Below are 17,070 nucleotides of genomic sequence, written 5' to 3'. Positions count from 1 at the left end.
TCTGAATTTCCTCTCTATTTAGGTTGAATGATGACCATTGTATTTACTTACCACCAAATGTCTGACTTGTTGTTATGTTTTCAATGTGATACATATTTTTATTGTCTTAAACATAAACAAATAGCTTTGAATCGAATAATTCACATAATTCTATACACACGTTTCACTTTCACACAACTGAATATGGTGAGATAGGCAGATCGTGTTTTGCGCGTTTAATATATTTTAATCCATTCTGGATTCTTCTTTCTTCTCTACTCTGTGAGAACAAAGACAGTCCAAATTCCACCAGAGACTCGTGCCGAAAAGTTTTCTCTCTCCGCCCAGGACCTCCCCTTAGCTGGACCCACAGATAAATTCAGCAGCAGCCCCTTCTTTTTCTCTCTTCACTACCTGGGAATCCATGACAGAGATTCACATTATTTTCTTACCTAAAGCGCGTTTTTCCTGTCTTTGAAATTCCCTCAACATCTAAGTTTGTTAACTATTTATCTCTTAATATTTTGTAACTTAAGGAGACATTTTGCTCAACTTTAAACCGACGTTATTCGTTTTAATCTGAAGAACAGATTCAGAACCAGCATTTATTTTTCTTAATTTTGACAGTTTTTCATCAACACCCGTTTTTCTTGGCTAAAGCCTGAGAACCATCATTTTTAAGCCAAGCAACACTCAGCTGAGAACTCCGGAGACCTGCTGGATCAGGTTCATTTGCACAGAATCGATCAACCCGCGGCAGGACACCCAAGCGTAGCCATAACGACGACACACCGCTCCGAACCTGCAAGTCCAGACCGTTGTGCTGCTTCTCTGAAGGCCTGCAAGTCCCAGCCCATGACGGTTCACTTCAAAATCCAGCTGAGCTTGCTCTGATTCCATTCTATGGGTGATGTACTAACCGCTTGGTCAATTAATTCATTTAATCAATTTATTCTTTTACAAATCATTAGAATTCTTAATCCAAATTACCGGTTACCTCGTCAGGTTAGCTCTGGCTAATCCTCACCATATTTCCGTCTCTCTCACACACACTTTCACATCTCTCACACCCGCACACACCACACATACACTCCCACATTCCACACATGCATGCGCACACCCACGTAGTCCTGCACGCACACACACACACATCATATCTACATTGTATATAGTTCACTTGTCATTATTTTCATAGAATAGTTAATAAATACCTCATTTTAGATCAAACTACAGTCTTAAGTGTTTCTTTGTGTAGAATGTGGTCAATTTAACCGAGAATTCAAGACTTTTTGATATGAGATTGATCAAAATTTTTATGAATATTAATAATTTTATTAATGTTAATTAATAAATGTCCTAGCAATTAGAACGCTAGGTGGTGCCCCAATTATTGATAACGAGAGCTATAAGTCATAACGTAGTACCCCTACAGTGCCACCGGCCTGAAGTGGTTGAGTTCCTTGGGGTGCGATATCTTCGGCACCGGTACCATGCAGGACGTCTTCCACAGCAGTGGTACTCTCCCCAGCTTCAGGCTCAAGTTGGAAATATGTTCCACAATCCTGCTATTGTCGTCTTCATTACCTGTAGTACAACTTTGTTCTATTCTTATGACTGTTACTGTGCATTAAAAATAACATTTGAGCAATACTATATTCCATGGACATCTGAAGAAACCCAGATCCTCACTGACTGCTGGGAGACTCCACAGACCGAACATCAGCAGTTCCATCTTCAGCATCTGGACCAGCAAGATGCTGTCCATGGAAACTGAAGGACAGAAAATGCTGAATTGTATTTAAGCATTTTGCAATTAAATACTATTCAACTGTGTTCAAAAAATGAATTGAATTGTTGAAGCCAGAAGTAAATGTTGCTCTAATCAGACCTGTTGATCAGATGCTGCTGATGTTTGAGAAGATTTCTGTTTTATCACCTGACAGGCAGAAGAAGAGCTCACCTGTAGGAGGTCACCTGTATTCAGGTTCTGAGTACAGCAGTTGACATGAAATATTCTCTCATTAATCAGTGATGATGTTCAGCATCCAGAAGTCCTGGTAATCACATTAAAGTGTTGTGATATTCGTCTATCTGTCAGACTATAAACCTCTGGATGTTGGAGGACAAACATCAGGTACGTATGTAGAATGTAGACTAATGCATTTTATTAATGTTAAGAATAAAACTGTAAACCATCCATCCCTGTTTATAAAGTGTCCTCGTGACAGTTTAATATTTTTTCAGCAATCAGCTTCTGAAAAGTTTTTGTGGATCCACTGATAGAACTGAGAATGAGACGGTTCAGTTCATCACAAACTACAGCTGTCAATAAAACAATATATATATATATATACACACACACACACATATATATATATATATATATATATATATATATATATACACAGTAAATGTTTTAATATTAAAACATGAACATGCAAGGCTGTGTTATTTAGACCCTCCAGAAAAACGCGATTATGCGATCGCATGAATTCCTGCATTAATCACCAAAATGCCGCTGACTATGCGGGGGTCAATTATTTCACAAAAGGCCGCATAATCTCCCCAAAACAGCGCATAATTCCCGCAAGAATCTCACATTTCCACGAAAAATAGAGAAATATGCGGGTCCCGCTTAATTTCACAATTTCCGCATAAAATGAGAAAACTATAACCAATATAAATGGAGTTGTGAGTGAGTTTTTATGTGATGCCCGGCCTGACGTCATCAGTTCGCGCATTCACACACACACACTAGAAGCATGAGCTGATGCGGAGCGCGGCGCCAGTGTTGCCAATTTAGCGACTTTCTCGCTAAATCTAGCGACTTTCCAAAGCGACGAGCCACAAATCTAGCGACTTTTTCTGCCGTTTTAGCCTCGATGCGTTCTCGCGTTCTCACCAAGTCCGGTCTTGAGAGTAGTTCTCTTGGGTCGTTGACTTGGCAAGAACGCGAGAACAGACTTGCGGTCTTAGAATTGAGAAACGGCTATTATAATTTGTTCACACATACAAAAAACCTATAGAGAGTTTTATTCTCACCGCCAGCAGGCTGACGAAGAGCAGCAGACAGAGCAGAATGTGTCTCAGAGTCTGTTTATCATCAGTGGTTTGAGGACCTGGAGGAGGAAGATTCAGTGGCTGCTCAGAGGAGGAAGAACTCTGCTGCTGGCTGTCACACAGCGCCCCACTGTGACCTGGAGAGGAACAAACAGAAATCCGTTTCTATATTAACCCTCATCAGTACATGTGGCAAAAGCTATTAATCTGTACACTTGGGGTCCAGCTGGACCCCAAGTGTAACTCCTGAATTGAAATGAAACACAATGCAACTGAAGTAGTCATCACAAGAGCAACATAACACAAATATACATAAAAGATGCACAGTCTGGCTCGGGGCTGCACAGTGGGGTGGTGGTTAGCACTTTCGCCTTGCAGCTAGAAGGTGGCTTGTGTCGCGGCCTTCCCGGGATCTTTCTGCATGAAGTTTGCATGTTCTTCCTGTGTATGAGTGGGTTTTCTCCAGGTTCTCCCCACAGTCCAAAAATATGATTAGATTATTTGATTATTCTAAATTGTCCAAAGTTGTGAATGTCAGTGTGATTGTTTGTCTATATATATAGCCCTGTGACTACACAGGCTGGTTACCTGTCCAAGTGTCCCCTGCCTTCGCCCCAAGTCAGCTGGGATAGACTGCAGTCCCCCATGACCCTAATTAGGATTAAGCGGTGTACAGAAATTGGATGATGCACGGTCTGGCTGGGGTCCGCGAATGATTTTTTCATATATTCACCACAAACTTGGTTGGAATCAAATAAGCTTTGTGATGGCAACTAGGTGGGTGACAATTACCTGAAGGGACTGAAACATCCAACTTGCAAATAAAAGATATGACAAGTTATATACCCCTGGGGTCTGCGTGGACCCCAGGTGTACTGATGAGGGTTAAAGAAGCCTCACTTTGCCTGCTCATTCTGTAGAACATAATGGTCTGGTTGCACCACATTAACATTCTGCTTAAGGAGGGAAAATAACACTCTGGCTTGTTTGTGTTTCTTTAAACCAATCAGTCGTTCTGGAAGGAGCCAAGCAAAGAATGCGATTTTGGTGTTCTTACAAAACTGACAAATGGAATAGTTGCAGTGGAACCTTTGCATACAAGGAGACGAATGCTGTCATTAAAATGGAATCTACCAAAAAATGTTCAAGTAAATGGAAGGGAGGTCTTACTGCACAATCCAAAGCCTCTGCAAAACTTGTAGTTAAAAGTGTTCAGCATGACAACGCTTCTAACCCTGAGGTTTCTGTCATTTCCCAGAGTGAACAGTAAAACACATAGCCGAAAGATGAGGACAATGCTGCGTAAAAAGGTTTTGAATGTGTAAAACAAGCCTGAATTCTTCATTGTATTATAAAGACTATTATTGGTTTGATTTAGTCATACTACAAAGAAAAACAAAAACGCACAAAATTAAGCACAAAAATACATCTCTGCTTAACTTCTTAAATGTAAAAATTAATATAAAACAATGCACAGAAATAACCTGTCTTTTATTACCACTCTTTTTGTTATCAAATATTTTTTCAATATTTTACTACCACTTCACATATACACACGTGGACAAAATTGTTGGTACCCCTCAGTTAAAGAAGAAAAAACCCACAATTCTCACTGAAATCACTTGAAACTCACAAAAGTAACAATAAATAAAAATTTATTGAAAATTAAATAATCAAAATCAGCCATCACTTTTGAATTGTTGATTAACATAATTATTTAAAAAAACAAACTAATGAAATAGGGCTGGACAAAAATGATGGTACCCATAACTTAATATTTTGTTGCACAACCTTTTGAGGCAATCACTGCAATTAAACGATTTCTGTATTTGTCAATGAGCGTTCTGCAGCTGTCAACAGGTATTTTGGCCCACTCCTCATGAGCAAACAGCTCCAGTTGTCTCAGGTTTGATGGGTGTCTTCTCCAAATGGCATGTTTCAGCTCCTTCCACATATGTTCAATGGGATTCAGATCTGGGCTCATAGAAGGCCACTTTAGAATAGTCCAACGCTTTTCTCTCTGCCATTCTTGGGTGTTTTTGGCTGTGTGTTTTGGATCGTTGTCCTGTTGGAAGACCCATGACCTGCGACTGAGACCAAGCTTTCTGACACTTGGCAGCACATTTCTCTCCAGAATGCCTTGATAGTCTTCAGATTTCATCGTACCTTGCACACTTTCAAGACACCCTGTGCCAGATGCAGCAAAGCAGCCCCAAAACATTACTGAGCCTCCTCCATGTTTCACCGTAGGGACAGTGTTCTTTTCTTCGTATGCTTGGTTTTTGAGTCTATGAACATAGAGTTGATGTGCCTTACCAAAAAGCTCCAGTTTGGTCTCATCTGTCCAAAGGACATTCTCCCAGAAGCTTTGTGGCTTGTCAACATGCATTTTTGCAAATTCCAGTCTGGCTTTTTTATGAGTTTTTTCAGCAGTGGTGTCCTCCTTGGTCGTCTCCCATGAAGTCCACTTTGGCTCAAACAACGACGAATGGTGCCATCTGACACTGATGTACCTTGGCCTTGGAGTTCACCTTTAATTTCTTTGGAGGTTGCTCTGGGCTCTTTGGATACAATTCCAACGATCCGTCTCTTCAATTTGTCATCAATTTTCCTCTTGCGGCCACGTCCAGGGAGGTTGGCTACTGTCCCGTGGGTCTTGAACTTCTGAATAATATGAGCCACTGTTGTCACAGGAACTTCAAGCTGTTAAGAGATGGTCTTATAGCCTTTACCTTTAAGATGTTTGTCTATAATTTTTTTTCGGATGTCCTGGGACAATTCTCTCCTTCGCTTTCTGTTGTCCATGTTCAGTGTGGTACACACCTTTTCACCAAACAGCAGGGTGACTACTTGTCTCCCTTTAAATAGGCAGACTGACTGATTATGAGTTTGGAAACACCTGTGATGTCAATTAAATGACACACCTGAGTTAATCATGTCACTCTGGTCAAATAGTTTTCAATCTTTTATAGAGGTACCATCATTTTTGTCCAGGCCTGTTTCATTAGTTTGTTTTTTTAAATAATTATGTTAATCAACAATTCAAAAGTAATGGCTGTTTTTGATTATTTAATTTTCAATAAATTTTTATTTATTGTTACTTTTGTGAGTTTCAAGTGATTTCAGTGAGAATTGTGGGTTTTTCCTTCTTTAACTGAGGGGTACCAACAATTTTGTCCACGTGTGTATATAGAGCACCCATGAAATGCACAGAAATAACCTCTCTTTTATTACCACTCTTTTTGTTATCAAATAAATTTTAGAATATTTTACTACCACTTCACGCGTATATAGAGTACCCATGAAAAGTAGTCGCATTCCTTGAAAGTTTCTCTTTTCATTGCTTTTTAACATTGAATCTTTCTTAGTTAAATTTGGCTTTTTTGCATAAGAATTTAAACAAAAACAAGACTCATTCATGTCAAAGTGAAAACAGATTTCTACAAAATAATTTTAATTAATTAAAAATGCAAAAGAAGTTATTATATTGACCAAGATTCAATGTTCAAAAGCTGCAAATGGGAGGTGAATACTTTTTACAAGTATTGTAAAGTCACAATCCACACTAGTTTGGTGAATAATTAGATTCAATTTTCGTTACCGGTTCTGATTGTGTGCTCCCTCTGAGTGCTCGCGATCATGTCAGGTATTGGCTGAAGAGGAGAGAAACTGTGGAGGTCTGCACAAAAAACCCAACACAAACAGTAAACACGTTGACTTTAGATCATTTCATTTCTTCAAATGTGTGCAACTAAAAGCACAACAGAGCTACCTGAGTTGAAGCTACAGGCGGGTGAAGTTGCCACCTGTGTCTGTTGTTGTTGTTGCTGTTGTGGATCCTCCAGGCCAGCAGAGGCCATCAGTTCATCGTTGATCCCCGTTACAGCAGCTCTGCTCAGGGCCTGGTAGCCGCTCTGCTCCCTGTCGCCCTGACTGAGGCCCATCAGAGACATTGCACCAAGGACCAGGCTAATGGCGAGAACCACTGCAGTGCTGATTATCTGGAGCAGAATAAAATAAGAATCAAATTGTAAAGAAAAAAAAAGGCTCAAATCTCACCCATACTGGACAGTGGCATTGGTTCAATTTGTGCATTGAAGACAGTTTTTAGCTTAATTTGTCTAGCTAATAATGGAATTGCCTTATTTCATCACTTATACGTAGAGTAATCAATACTTAATTACAGTATATTTCCACATGCACAAACAACAACATATAAAAGACAATGTGTGGTGTTCAAAATAAGTAAAAGAATATCAGGGGATTTTCGGTTATGGCGGCTTGCTGAGGAGACACGTGTAAGTCTGTGCTGCTACTTAAATCTCTAAATCTTTTCTAAAAAGCTCAATTCGTAAGCACCACTCAGCCGAACTACAACACCAGCATTAAAGAAAATACCGATGTCACATGAGAAGACAAATCACGGCCGGACACAACAATACAACCTTACTAATTTTGCTACATCGACAGTCAAAGCCAAGCTTACTGCCAGCAAGGCCATGGAAGCTAGCATCAACGCTAACACCACCACTAGCATTAGCCCCGAGGAACAGTCGGAGGGAGACACTGCTACCGCCAAGGAGGAGTCTGATGCCTCTTTTTCAGTAATACTGGCAGGTATTAACTCCATGAAGTCTGAGTTCTCATCTAAATTTGATGGCGTTCTCACTGCGATTGATAATGTTAGGAAAGACATTACAGACTGTTCAGAAGGAGTCACACAGGCAGAGACGAGAATCTCAACAACAGAAGACGACGTGGCTGCACTCCAAGAGATGGTGAAAAATCTAGAAGGGAAAAATTACAGCCTGGAGAAAGTACTGGACCTGGAGGCTCGGTCACGTTGCTCCAATGTACGGCTTGTTAATTTACCTGAGGGCGTCAAGGGTGAAAACGCCTGAGGATTCCTGGAGAGCTGGATAGTGGAGGCGCTGGCGCTAGCTCCGCTCAGGGGGAACATTAAGGTGGAAAGACGGCACAGGGTTGGTACAAAAAGACAACATAAAACTAACCCCACACCTTGAACCTGTCTAATGAAGTTCCTGAGTCGCAAAGACAAAGAAGCGGTGATGAGAGTGGCAAGGGCGAAATGACAGAGCCTCTACAAGAACCAGCCGGTGAGATTTTACCAAGACATGACAGCAGAGAAAGAAGCAGAGAAGAAGGTGAAAGAGTTCGAAGAGGCGAGACAACAACTTTGATCACTGGGTCTGCAGTATGGCATCATCCCTCCAGTCCAGCTCATAGTGACCTACAAGGAACGCTCATACATCTTCAACAGCACTGTCGAAGCTGAATACTTCATTAAGAAAACCCAGTCGGATAATCAACCAGACTGAGGTATGGATGAACAGATGACACTGTGGGAAAGGTGATCCAAAATTGCTAATGGAACATTAGTCTGATATCCTGAGGCTGTAGAGACAGGAGTGGAGTACAGAGTGAAAGTTAACCTGTTACACAGTTTTGATTTCTCTCACTCCCGTTTATTGATTAGGAAGAATTCACTGATTAAATATGCACTGTTCAATTAAGAAAATATGAATGTGCTTTTCATTTGTTTAACAGTTTCACAAGATTTATCTGGATTACAGTAGCAGAGTAGTTAGATATATTCTGTATTTTATTTTTGCATCAGCATAGTTATACTGTTCCTCACAGTGTGGACCAGCTCGTTGCTTTCTGAAAGTCTAGTCGATAAAGGGAGGTAACACCTGATGGGGGAACATTCAGGTGGATTGCTAATGGTTGAGAGAAATAATTTTCTGTTCTTTTTTCATTTTGTTTTGTCTGAATTACTGAATAAGTGTTGGGGAAATTCCAAATCACTTATCCATATGTCTGTTGATCTAAAGGTTAAAATTACATCCTGGAACTGCAGAGGGCTACAATAAACAAAAAAAGCAAACAAGTTATGAACAGGATTAAAACATTACAGTCTAATATAGTATTCCTTCAAGAAACCCATCTAGCACAAGAAAATGAGCTTAAAGTGAGGAGGAGGTGGAAAGGTAAAATTCTGTCAGCCCCCTTTACGTCTCAGGCAAGGGGGGTAATGAGTTTGATTCATGATTCTATTCCACTACAGATTCACAATGTTATCAAGGACAAGGCAGGAGGATACCTGATTATTCAGGGAAGAATTCTTAGGGAACAATTAATTCTGATAAATATATATGCTCCAAATACAGATGAACCCAAATATTTCTAGAACCTATTTCTTACTATTGCTTCTTTACCTGGTGCTTGTATTATGGCAGGTGACTTTAATTGCACTTTAGATCCACGGAAAGACAAAAGCATAGAAATTGACCAGTCACATTTGAGAAGCAGAGATGTAATTCATAATTTCATTAAGGAAATTAATCTAGTTGATGTTTGGCGAGCAGATAATCCCAATGGGAAAAAATATTCATGTTACTCCAGTATGCACCAATCATATTCCCGCATAGATTTCTGTCTGGTTTCAGCACTACTAAGATGTAAAATAAAGAATGCTTCCTATGATGGCATTCTCCTGTCACACCAAGCTCCAACCTCTTTAGTCTATTATGATTCCAAATTGACGAGTGATTTTCCCAAATGGAGATTTAAAACTAAATGGATGGCAGATACTGGCTTTGTTACTTTCCTAGATGAAAAAATTAAATACTATTTTGAAACAAATAAAATAGAAACCTCAGGAAGTATTAGATGGGAAGCATTTAAGGCCTTTATTAGAGCACAAATAATTAACATAACGAGTTCTAAAGCCAAAGAAACCTATAAGAAAACAAAATCATTAGGAAATTCGAAGAAGAATACTACCAGTCAGGTTCTAAAGATACTCACCAAGAACTACTTCAACTTAAAACACAATATAATTTCATATTTGCTACGAAAGCTTTATCAAGTTTATCATGACTTAAGCAGACATTCTATGATCAAGGTGAAAAATTTGGCAGAGTGCTCGCACGGTGCATCAAACAATTACAGAATGAAAAACTGATAACCTCATAACAAAATGATAATAATGAAAATATTGTGAACTCAATTGAAATCAATAAAATCTTCAAGAAATTTTATGAAAAGCCTCAGAAATAGATCCAAATACAACTGAATTGAATAATTTAACTTTAGTGGAATTATCTCTAGCCATTGACAACATCAAAGGAAGAAAGACCCCTGTACAAGATGGGATACCCATAGAGGTTTACAAGAAGTTCAAACATAGACTGTTAACAACCTTATTAGAAATGTTCAGTGTTTTCCGAGAGCGACCGCGGCCCGCGGAATCGCGGAATCGCGGATTACCGCTTATCTGTCCGCAGGTTGCTGCCGAAGTCTAATCACTTGGTCCTTGTGTCATTTCTGACCGACCCTGAAAACTTAATTCAAATCCCTGAGTCCGTTTTGAGTGATGTGGGTAACAAGGAAATGATTCACACACGCTGACCGTCACATAACTCCGCCGTGGCTCTCAGCGGCGAGACCGAGACGCCCCGTCTGCCCCAGTTGTCCAACCACTCCAAGAGTATATCGCTGCAGTCTCAATCACGGAGCGCGTTGCCCAGGGTCGCGTCCCGCTCAGGCGGTGGTCGACCCTCCGGACAACACGGACATTTCTCTCCACTCTTTGGTGGAATAATTAATCTAATTTACCTCATTCTTTCAGTGTTCTGATGGATCTGGAAGCAACAGTTTCCATCATAGTGATTTGCCTGGTCTGTTGTCCGCTCATTTCAGCCATTCTAATATGTTTCGTGATTCTTTTTTTTTAAATTGTGTATCAATCGATGATTTTCTTTTTGTATTCCATCACAATATTGCACGGTTGTAAAACAGTTTAGCTCCGCTTTCGTGAAGAACATCAGTGAATTAATTGTTTATCATGGTCTTCAGCAGTAATTTTTTTGGTAAATGAGAGACATTAGTATCGCACGTCTGCATCTTCAAACCATAAACAGGCAGTGAATTCGGTGACGTACGTGCATTACGTTTTCGCTGGGAGCTGCTATGATTGGTTGAACTCACAGGAGGCGGGCCAAAATTGCGGGAAAGTTGCGGTGATTGGACAAAATTGCAAGGCCGCGCAAAATTCGCGGAGATTGGTTGATTTCGCACCATCCCAACATATCTGGAGGGAATTGTTTGGGGATTGTTTGATTCATCAATGAGAATGTCCTCAGAGAGGAAGCAGGAGATTGGCAAGGGCCAGCAGACCATGTTGGCTTCCTACAAAACAGAGACAACCCGGTCTCACGGGGATTCGTGAAACTGTCACGTAAGTTTTAGTTTCGGTTTCGTGCGCACCAACACGATTTCGTCATGTTTTTTCGTGCCGCTCACCACGAAATGTTTTTCGCTGTGGTAATCACATCTGAAAGTGGTTTATACCGGCGGATTCATGACGATCTAAGCTGTCCATCGGCGTATACTGCTTGTGTGATTGCGTTTGCGGCCGCCGGCCGCCGGACATTCTTGAAATTCCTATGCAAATTGGTAAGTGTACCACCGGCTTATGGTTAGGTTATGGTTAGGTTATGGTTAGGATTATGATTAGGGTTATGTTTAGGGACGATGTCATGCAAAATATAGCGTTGGATTCGCCGCGGTTTTACATTAAAAATATAATACACACATTCTTTTGAAATACGTTCTGAGTGGCACGAAAAGTCCGCCGTTTAAAATACATTGGTGTGCATTTCGTGGTGAGCGGCACGAAAAACATGACGAAATCGTGTTGGTGCGCACGAAGCCGAAACAAAAATTTACGTGACAGTTTCACAAATCCTCGTGAGATCGGGCTGACAGAGAACAGGTGTTTACCACTTTTTTTGCTTGCAAACTATGATTTGACATTACTAAAATTTACTGAAATAAATCCCATGAATGTAAACATTTCATAGATTTGTTCAATTACCTTTTATGAATGAATGAAATGACAGAATACAGGAGAAATGCTGCCCAATTTTTTTTTGCATGTCTGGACTTGGAAAATATTCTAGGTGCTACCCATATAGATCTAATTTTGCCTTTTTCATTAATGCTCTAAATGATTGTAAATATTTTGTGAGATGAGTGAAATGATAAAATACAGGGGAAGTCCTGGCCAATTTTTTTTCACATCTGGACTTAGAAAAATATTCTGGGCATTTTGACTTTTTTAATTTATGTTCTGATCTGCTGGATAATAATCAATGACTTTTTGTTTTCAGAGCTAGCAGTCACTCAGCCACCAGCAGTCTGAGTGAATAAACAAAACATGATTTACTTACCATATATTGATGTTAGTTTGTTTCATTCCCAGAGCTGCCTGGAGTGCCTAGGTTCCCATAAGTCTATGATCCCGTAGTTAAGGTCTCACACATAGTCATTAAATTAGGTTAATTAATATTTCCCAAAACCAAACATACAGAAAGATGCACAACATCTATGCTAAACATGCAGTTATGTTACAAACCAGACAGCATACTACAGAGGTTTACTAAGAGACCAGACACACATACTACTGGTGAAAGTGCAGTTTGCATGAAAATTGTGTACTGAAAACTCACATTTTGATGAAATGTACTTAAATACACAAATCACATGACAAAACCAAGTGCTAGAAAAACGTTAAATTACACAAATAAAATGCACCAGAGGCCACCAAATAGCACTAAAAAAATCAAAATTTTCTTGGGGGGGCATGCCCCCAAATCCCCCTAGATTGTGTGCACTTCCGTTACGCAAGAGTGGTGCAGGCTACTTTATTTCTAGTGCAGGCTACTAATACTTCTTGGGAAAACTCTGAATGTTTAAGGAATCTTTTCATAATGGAATCCTCCCAACATCTCGAAGAGGAGCTCTAATCACATTGCTGCCAAAAACAGACAAAACAAATAAGTGTGAAAATTTTAGGTTAATCAGTCTATTAAATGTGTATTTAAAAATGTTGAGTAAAATAATAGCCAGGAGACTTGAGAATATAAAGCCAAATATTATTGACAAAATGGCTTTGTACAAGGTAGGCAAAGCTTCCATAATGTTAGGAGAATCCTAAATATATTAATTGAGGAAAAAGGAGCATCAGATACAGCATTACTGTCACTAGACGCTGAAAAAGCCTTTGACAGAGTTGAATGGCCCTATTTATTTGAAATCCCTAAAGGTTTTGGTTTTGGAGAAAATCCTAATAAATGGATAAAACTATTTTATACAGAACCATACACTGAAATAATGACCAATCGTAATATACAGTGGGTACGGACAGTATTCAGACCCTTGAAATTTTTCACTCTCCGTGTCATTGCAGCCATTTGCCAAAATCAAAAAAGTTCATTTTATTTCTCATTATTGTACATTCAGCACCCCATCTTGACAGAAAAAACAGAAATGTAGAATTTTTTTGCAAATTTATTAAAAAAGAAAAACTGAAATATCACATGGTCATAAATATTCAGACCTTTGCAGTGACATTCATATTTAACTCACATGCTGTCCATTTCTTCTGATCCTCCTCGACATGGTTTTGCGTCTTTATTGGAGTCCAGCTGTGTTTAATTAAACTGGACTTGATTAGGAAAGGCCCACACCTGTCTATATAAGACCTTACAGCTCACAGTGCATGTCAGAGCAAATGAGAATTATGAGGTGGAAGGAACTGCCCAAGGAGCTCAGAGACAGAATTGTGGCAAGGCACAGATCTGGCCAAGGTTACAAAAGAATTTCTGCAGCACTCAAGGTTCCTAAGAGCATAGTGACCTCCATAATCCTCAAATGGAAGAAGTTTGGGACGACCGCAACTCTTCCTAGACCTGGCCGTCCAGCCAAACTGAGCAATCGTGGGAGAAGAGCCTTTGTTGAGAGAGGTAAAGAAGAACCCAAAGGTCACTGTGGCTGAGCTCCAGAGATGCAGTCGGGAGATAGGAGAAAGTTCCACAAAGTCAACTATCACTGCAGCCCTGCACCAGTCGGGGCTTTATTGGCATGGTGGCCCTACGGAAGCCTCTCCTCAGTGCAAGACACATGAAAGCCCGCATAGAGTTTGCCAAAAAAAACACATGAAGGACTCCCAGACTGTGAGAAATAAGATTCTCTGGTCTGATGAGACCAAGATTGAACTTTCTGGTGTTAATTCTAAGCGGTATGTGTGGAGAAAACCAGGCACTGTTCATCACCTGCCCAATACAATCCCTACTGTGAAACATGGTGGTGGTAGCATCTTGTTGTGTGGGTGTTTTTCAGCTGCAGGGACAGGACGACTGGTCGCAATTGAAGGAAGGATGAATGCGGCCAAGTACAGAGATATCCTGGAGGAAAACCTCTTCCAGAGTGCTCAGGACCTCAGACTGGGCCGAAGGTTCACTTTCAACAGGACAATGACCCTAAGCACACAGCTAAAATAACAAAGGAGTGGCTTCAGAACAACTCTGTGAGCATTCTTGACTGGCCCAGCCAGAGCCCTGACCTAAACCCAATTGAGCATCTCTGGACCTCAAAATGGCTGTCAACCAACGTTCACCATCCAACCTGACAGAACTGGAGAGGATCTGAAAGGAAGAATGGCAGAGGATCCCCAAATCCAGGTGTGAAAAGCTTGTTGCGTCATTCCCAAGAAGATTCATGGCTTACTAGCTGAAAAGGGTGCTTCTACTCAATACTGAGCACAGGGTCTGAATACTTATGACCATGTGATATTTCAGTTTTTCTTTTTTAATACGTTTGCAAACATTTCTACATTTCTGTTTTTTTTTCTGTCAAGATGGGGTGCTGAGTGTACATTAATGAGAAATAAAATGATTTTTTTAATTTTTTTTTATTTTGGCAAATGGCTGCAATGACACAGAGAGTGAAAAATTTCAAGGGGTCTGAATACTTTCCGTACCCACTGTATCCAAAACCATTAAGATACAAAGAGGATGTAGACAAGGAGACCCTTTTCCCCTCTGCTATTTATTATGGCTATTGAACCACTGGCAATAACAGTAAGAACACAACAAAACATAACCGGTATATCAATTGGACAACAGGAACACCGGCTGGCTCCATTTGTGGATGACGTAATAATATTTCTTAAAAAGATGGAAAAATCCATTCCTGAACTATTAGAACTCATCAACGTATTTGGAAAATTCTCAGGATATAAATTAAACAGATCAAAATCATCAATAAATCTTCTAAATCCATTAGAAATAAATACCCCCCTAAAACTGCCACTCAATTTAAAATCATAGATTGTTTTACATACCTGGGCGTTCAAAATGTCCCACAACTTAAATATATTACAGCCAGTAATTATGAACCATTAATTGAAGAAATCTCAAAGTCATTGGACAGGTGGACACCCATACCAATGTCACTAGTGGGGAAAATAAATGTCCTTAAAATGAACATACTGCCTAAACTGTTTTATTTGTTTCAAAATATTCCACTTCCCCCACCAAGTAACCTGTTCACTCAACTTAAAAATTTGTTGGTTAGATTTTTGTGGAATAATAGACATCCTCAGACACGACTCTCACTATTGTTCTTACCTTTTGATAGAGGGGGACTCAAATGTCCCAATCGACTCTGGTATTACTGGGCAGCACAGCTAAGAACACTGAGTTTTACTTCACAGAAGAAGATGCTCCTCTATGGAAAGAAATAGAGGAACTCCAGCTAAACCTGTCCCTCCCTACATACCTATACTCAAAAAGCACTAAAATCCTTAAAAAGAATATATAAAAAAAAAAAAACCTATAATGAAAAATATGATTACATTTTGGCATGAAGTTAAAAAATGTCTGAAAGAAACGTCTCTCTCTGTCTTCAGCCCAATATAGAGAATTGACTCCTTCCCTCTGGGAAAAACAGGCGGGGGATATAAATCTTGGGCTACCAAGTGACTGGGGAAAATATGAGATGTTTAAAATATGCAAAAGGTGCTGATGTCATTTGGGGAAATAGTTGATAAATTTAGTATACCCCATAATCACTTTTTAAAATACCTACAGTTAGGGGTGTAACGGTACACAAAAATCACGGTTTGGTACATATTTCGATGTGGAAGTCACAGTTCAGTTCGGTTCGGTTCTCAGTTAAGGGGAAAAATGGGGGAAAAAAACCCTGCTGATATAAGAGCTGGCTGAAGTATGGATGAGAAGGAACTTCATAACGGGGCTCTTTCACCTAAAATAGGAAATATAAGCAGGAGAATAACAGTCTGTCATCCTGTGGTTCACTGGAAACTCCTACTTGTTATTAGTTCCGCAATACTGCACGACTTGTGTGAGCCAGAGAAGGTCCACCGCAACTGTTGGCACTTCAAAGTTTTTGGTTTCGTAATTAAAACAATTCTGTACATTCTTAATAGTCGTACCACGGTACACCTCTGTATCGAACCGAACAGGCCTGTACCGAACAGTTCAGTACGAATACTTGTACCGTTACACCCCTACCTACAGTTGAGAAATTTCATCAGAACGCACCAAAATCAAACACTATGCATCCCCAAAATGTCTACCATAGAAAACTAATGAATAATAGCTGTTTAAGGAGGAGTATAATTTCCAAAATGTATAAATGCCTGGTAGATGGAAGTACAGAAACATCTGCAGGATAGCTGAGGGCATGAAGGGAGGACCTACAGGAAGACCTCTCAATGGAAAAGTGGGGTGGGCATGTACTAAAGCACAACTGAGAACTACTAACACCCGCCTAAGACTACTGCAATACAATTGAATGATGCGAACGTATATAACTCCAGAAAAACTTAACAGATATAATAACATTATACCTGATACTTGTATTAAGTGAGACAAGGGAAAAGGTACACTTTTCCATTGAATTTGGCAATGTACAGAAATACAAAAATTCTGGCAAGAAGTGAAACAATGTATTCAAAATATTTTATGGATTCAAGTACCCTTAGTCCTACAGCTATTTATATTAGGTTTATATCCAGATATTTTGAAGATTAAAAAGAATCAATGAATATTTGTAGATTTAAGTATACTAATGGCAAAGAGAGTAGTAGCCCTCTCATGGAAAACATCAGAAGACCAGGAGTGAGCAAGTGGTTGTCTG

The 17,070-nt window shown here is 39.7% G+C and overlaps 1 protein-coding gene across 2 annotated transcripts in view; it reads right to left on the bottom strand.

Moving 5' to 3' along the window:
* The window catches only part of LOC110971185 (integral membrane protein GPR155-like), an 85,130-nt gene that overhangs the window by 64,060 nt on the left and 4,000 nt on the right, over window positions 1-17,070 (bottom strand). For both annotated transcript variants that reach the window (XR_007943094.1, XM_022221518.2), the window contains exons 7-9: window positions 6,812-7,040; window positions 6,641-6,718; window positions 3,022-3,176 (exon numbers count right to left, since the gene is read on the bottom strand). Coding sequence is in view for 1 of the 2 variants with exons in the window: in XM_022221518.2 (XP_022077210.1) it covers window positions 3,022-3,176; window positions 6,641-6,718; window positions 6,812-7,040 (462 nt within the window). In the remaining variant the exon portion in view is untranslated. The remainder of the gene's footprint in view (window positions 1-3,021; window positions 3,177-6,640; window positions 6,719-6,811; window positions 7,041-17,070) is intronic.

Source organism: Acanthochromis polyacanthus, chromosome 7 (assembly GCF_021347895.1).
Source record: "Acanthochromis polyacanthus isolate Apoly-LR-REF ecotype Palm Island chromosome 7, KAUST_Apoly_ChrSc, whole genome shotgun sequence".
Classification (NCBI taxonomy): domain Eukaryota; kingdom Metazoa; phylum Chordata; class Actinopteri; family Pomacentridae; genus Acanthochromis; species Acanthochromis polyacanthus.
Note: the sequence above shows the minus strand (reverse complement) of the source record. Positions and strands in the feature narration are given on the sequence as shown.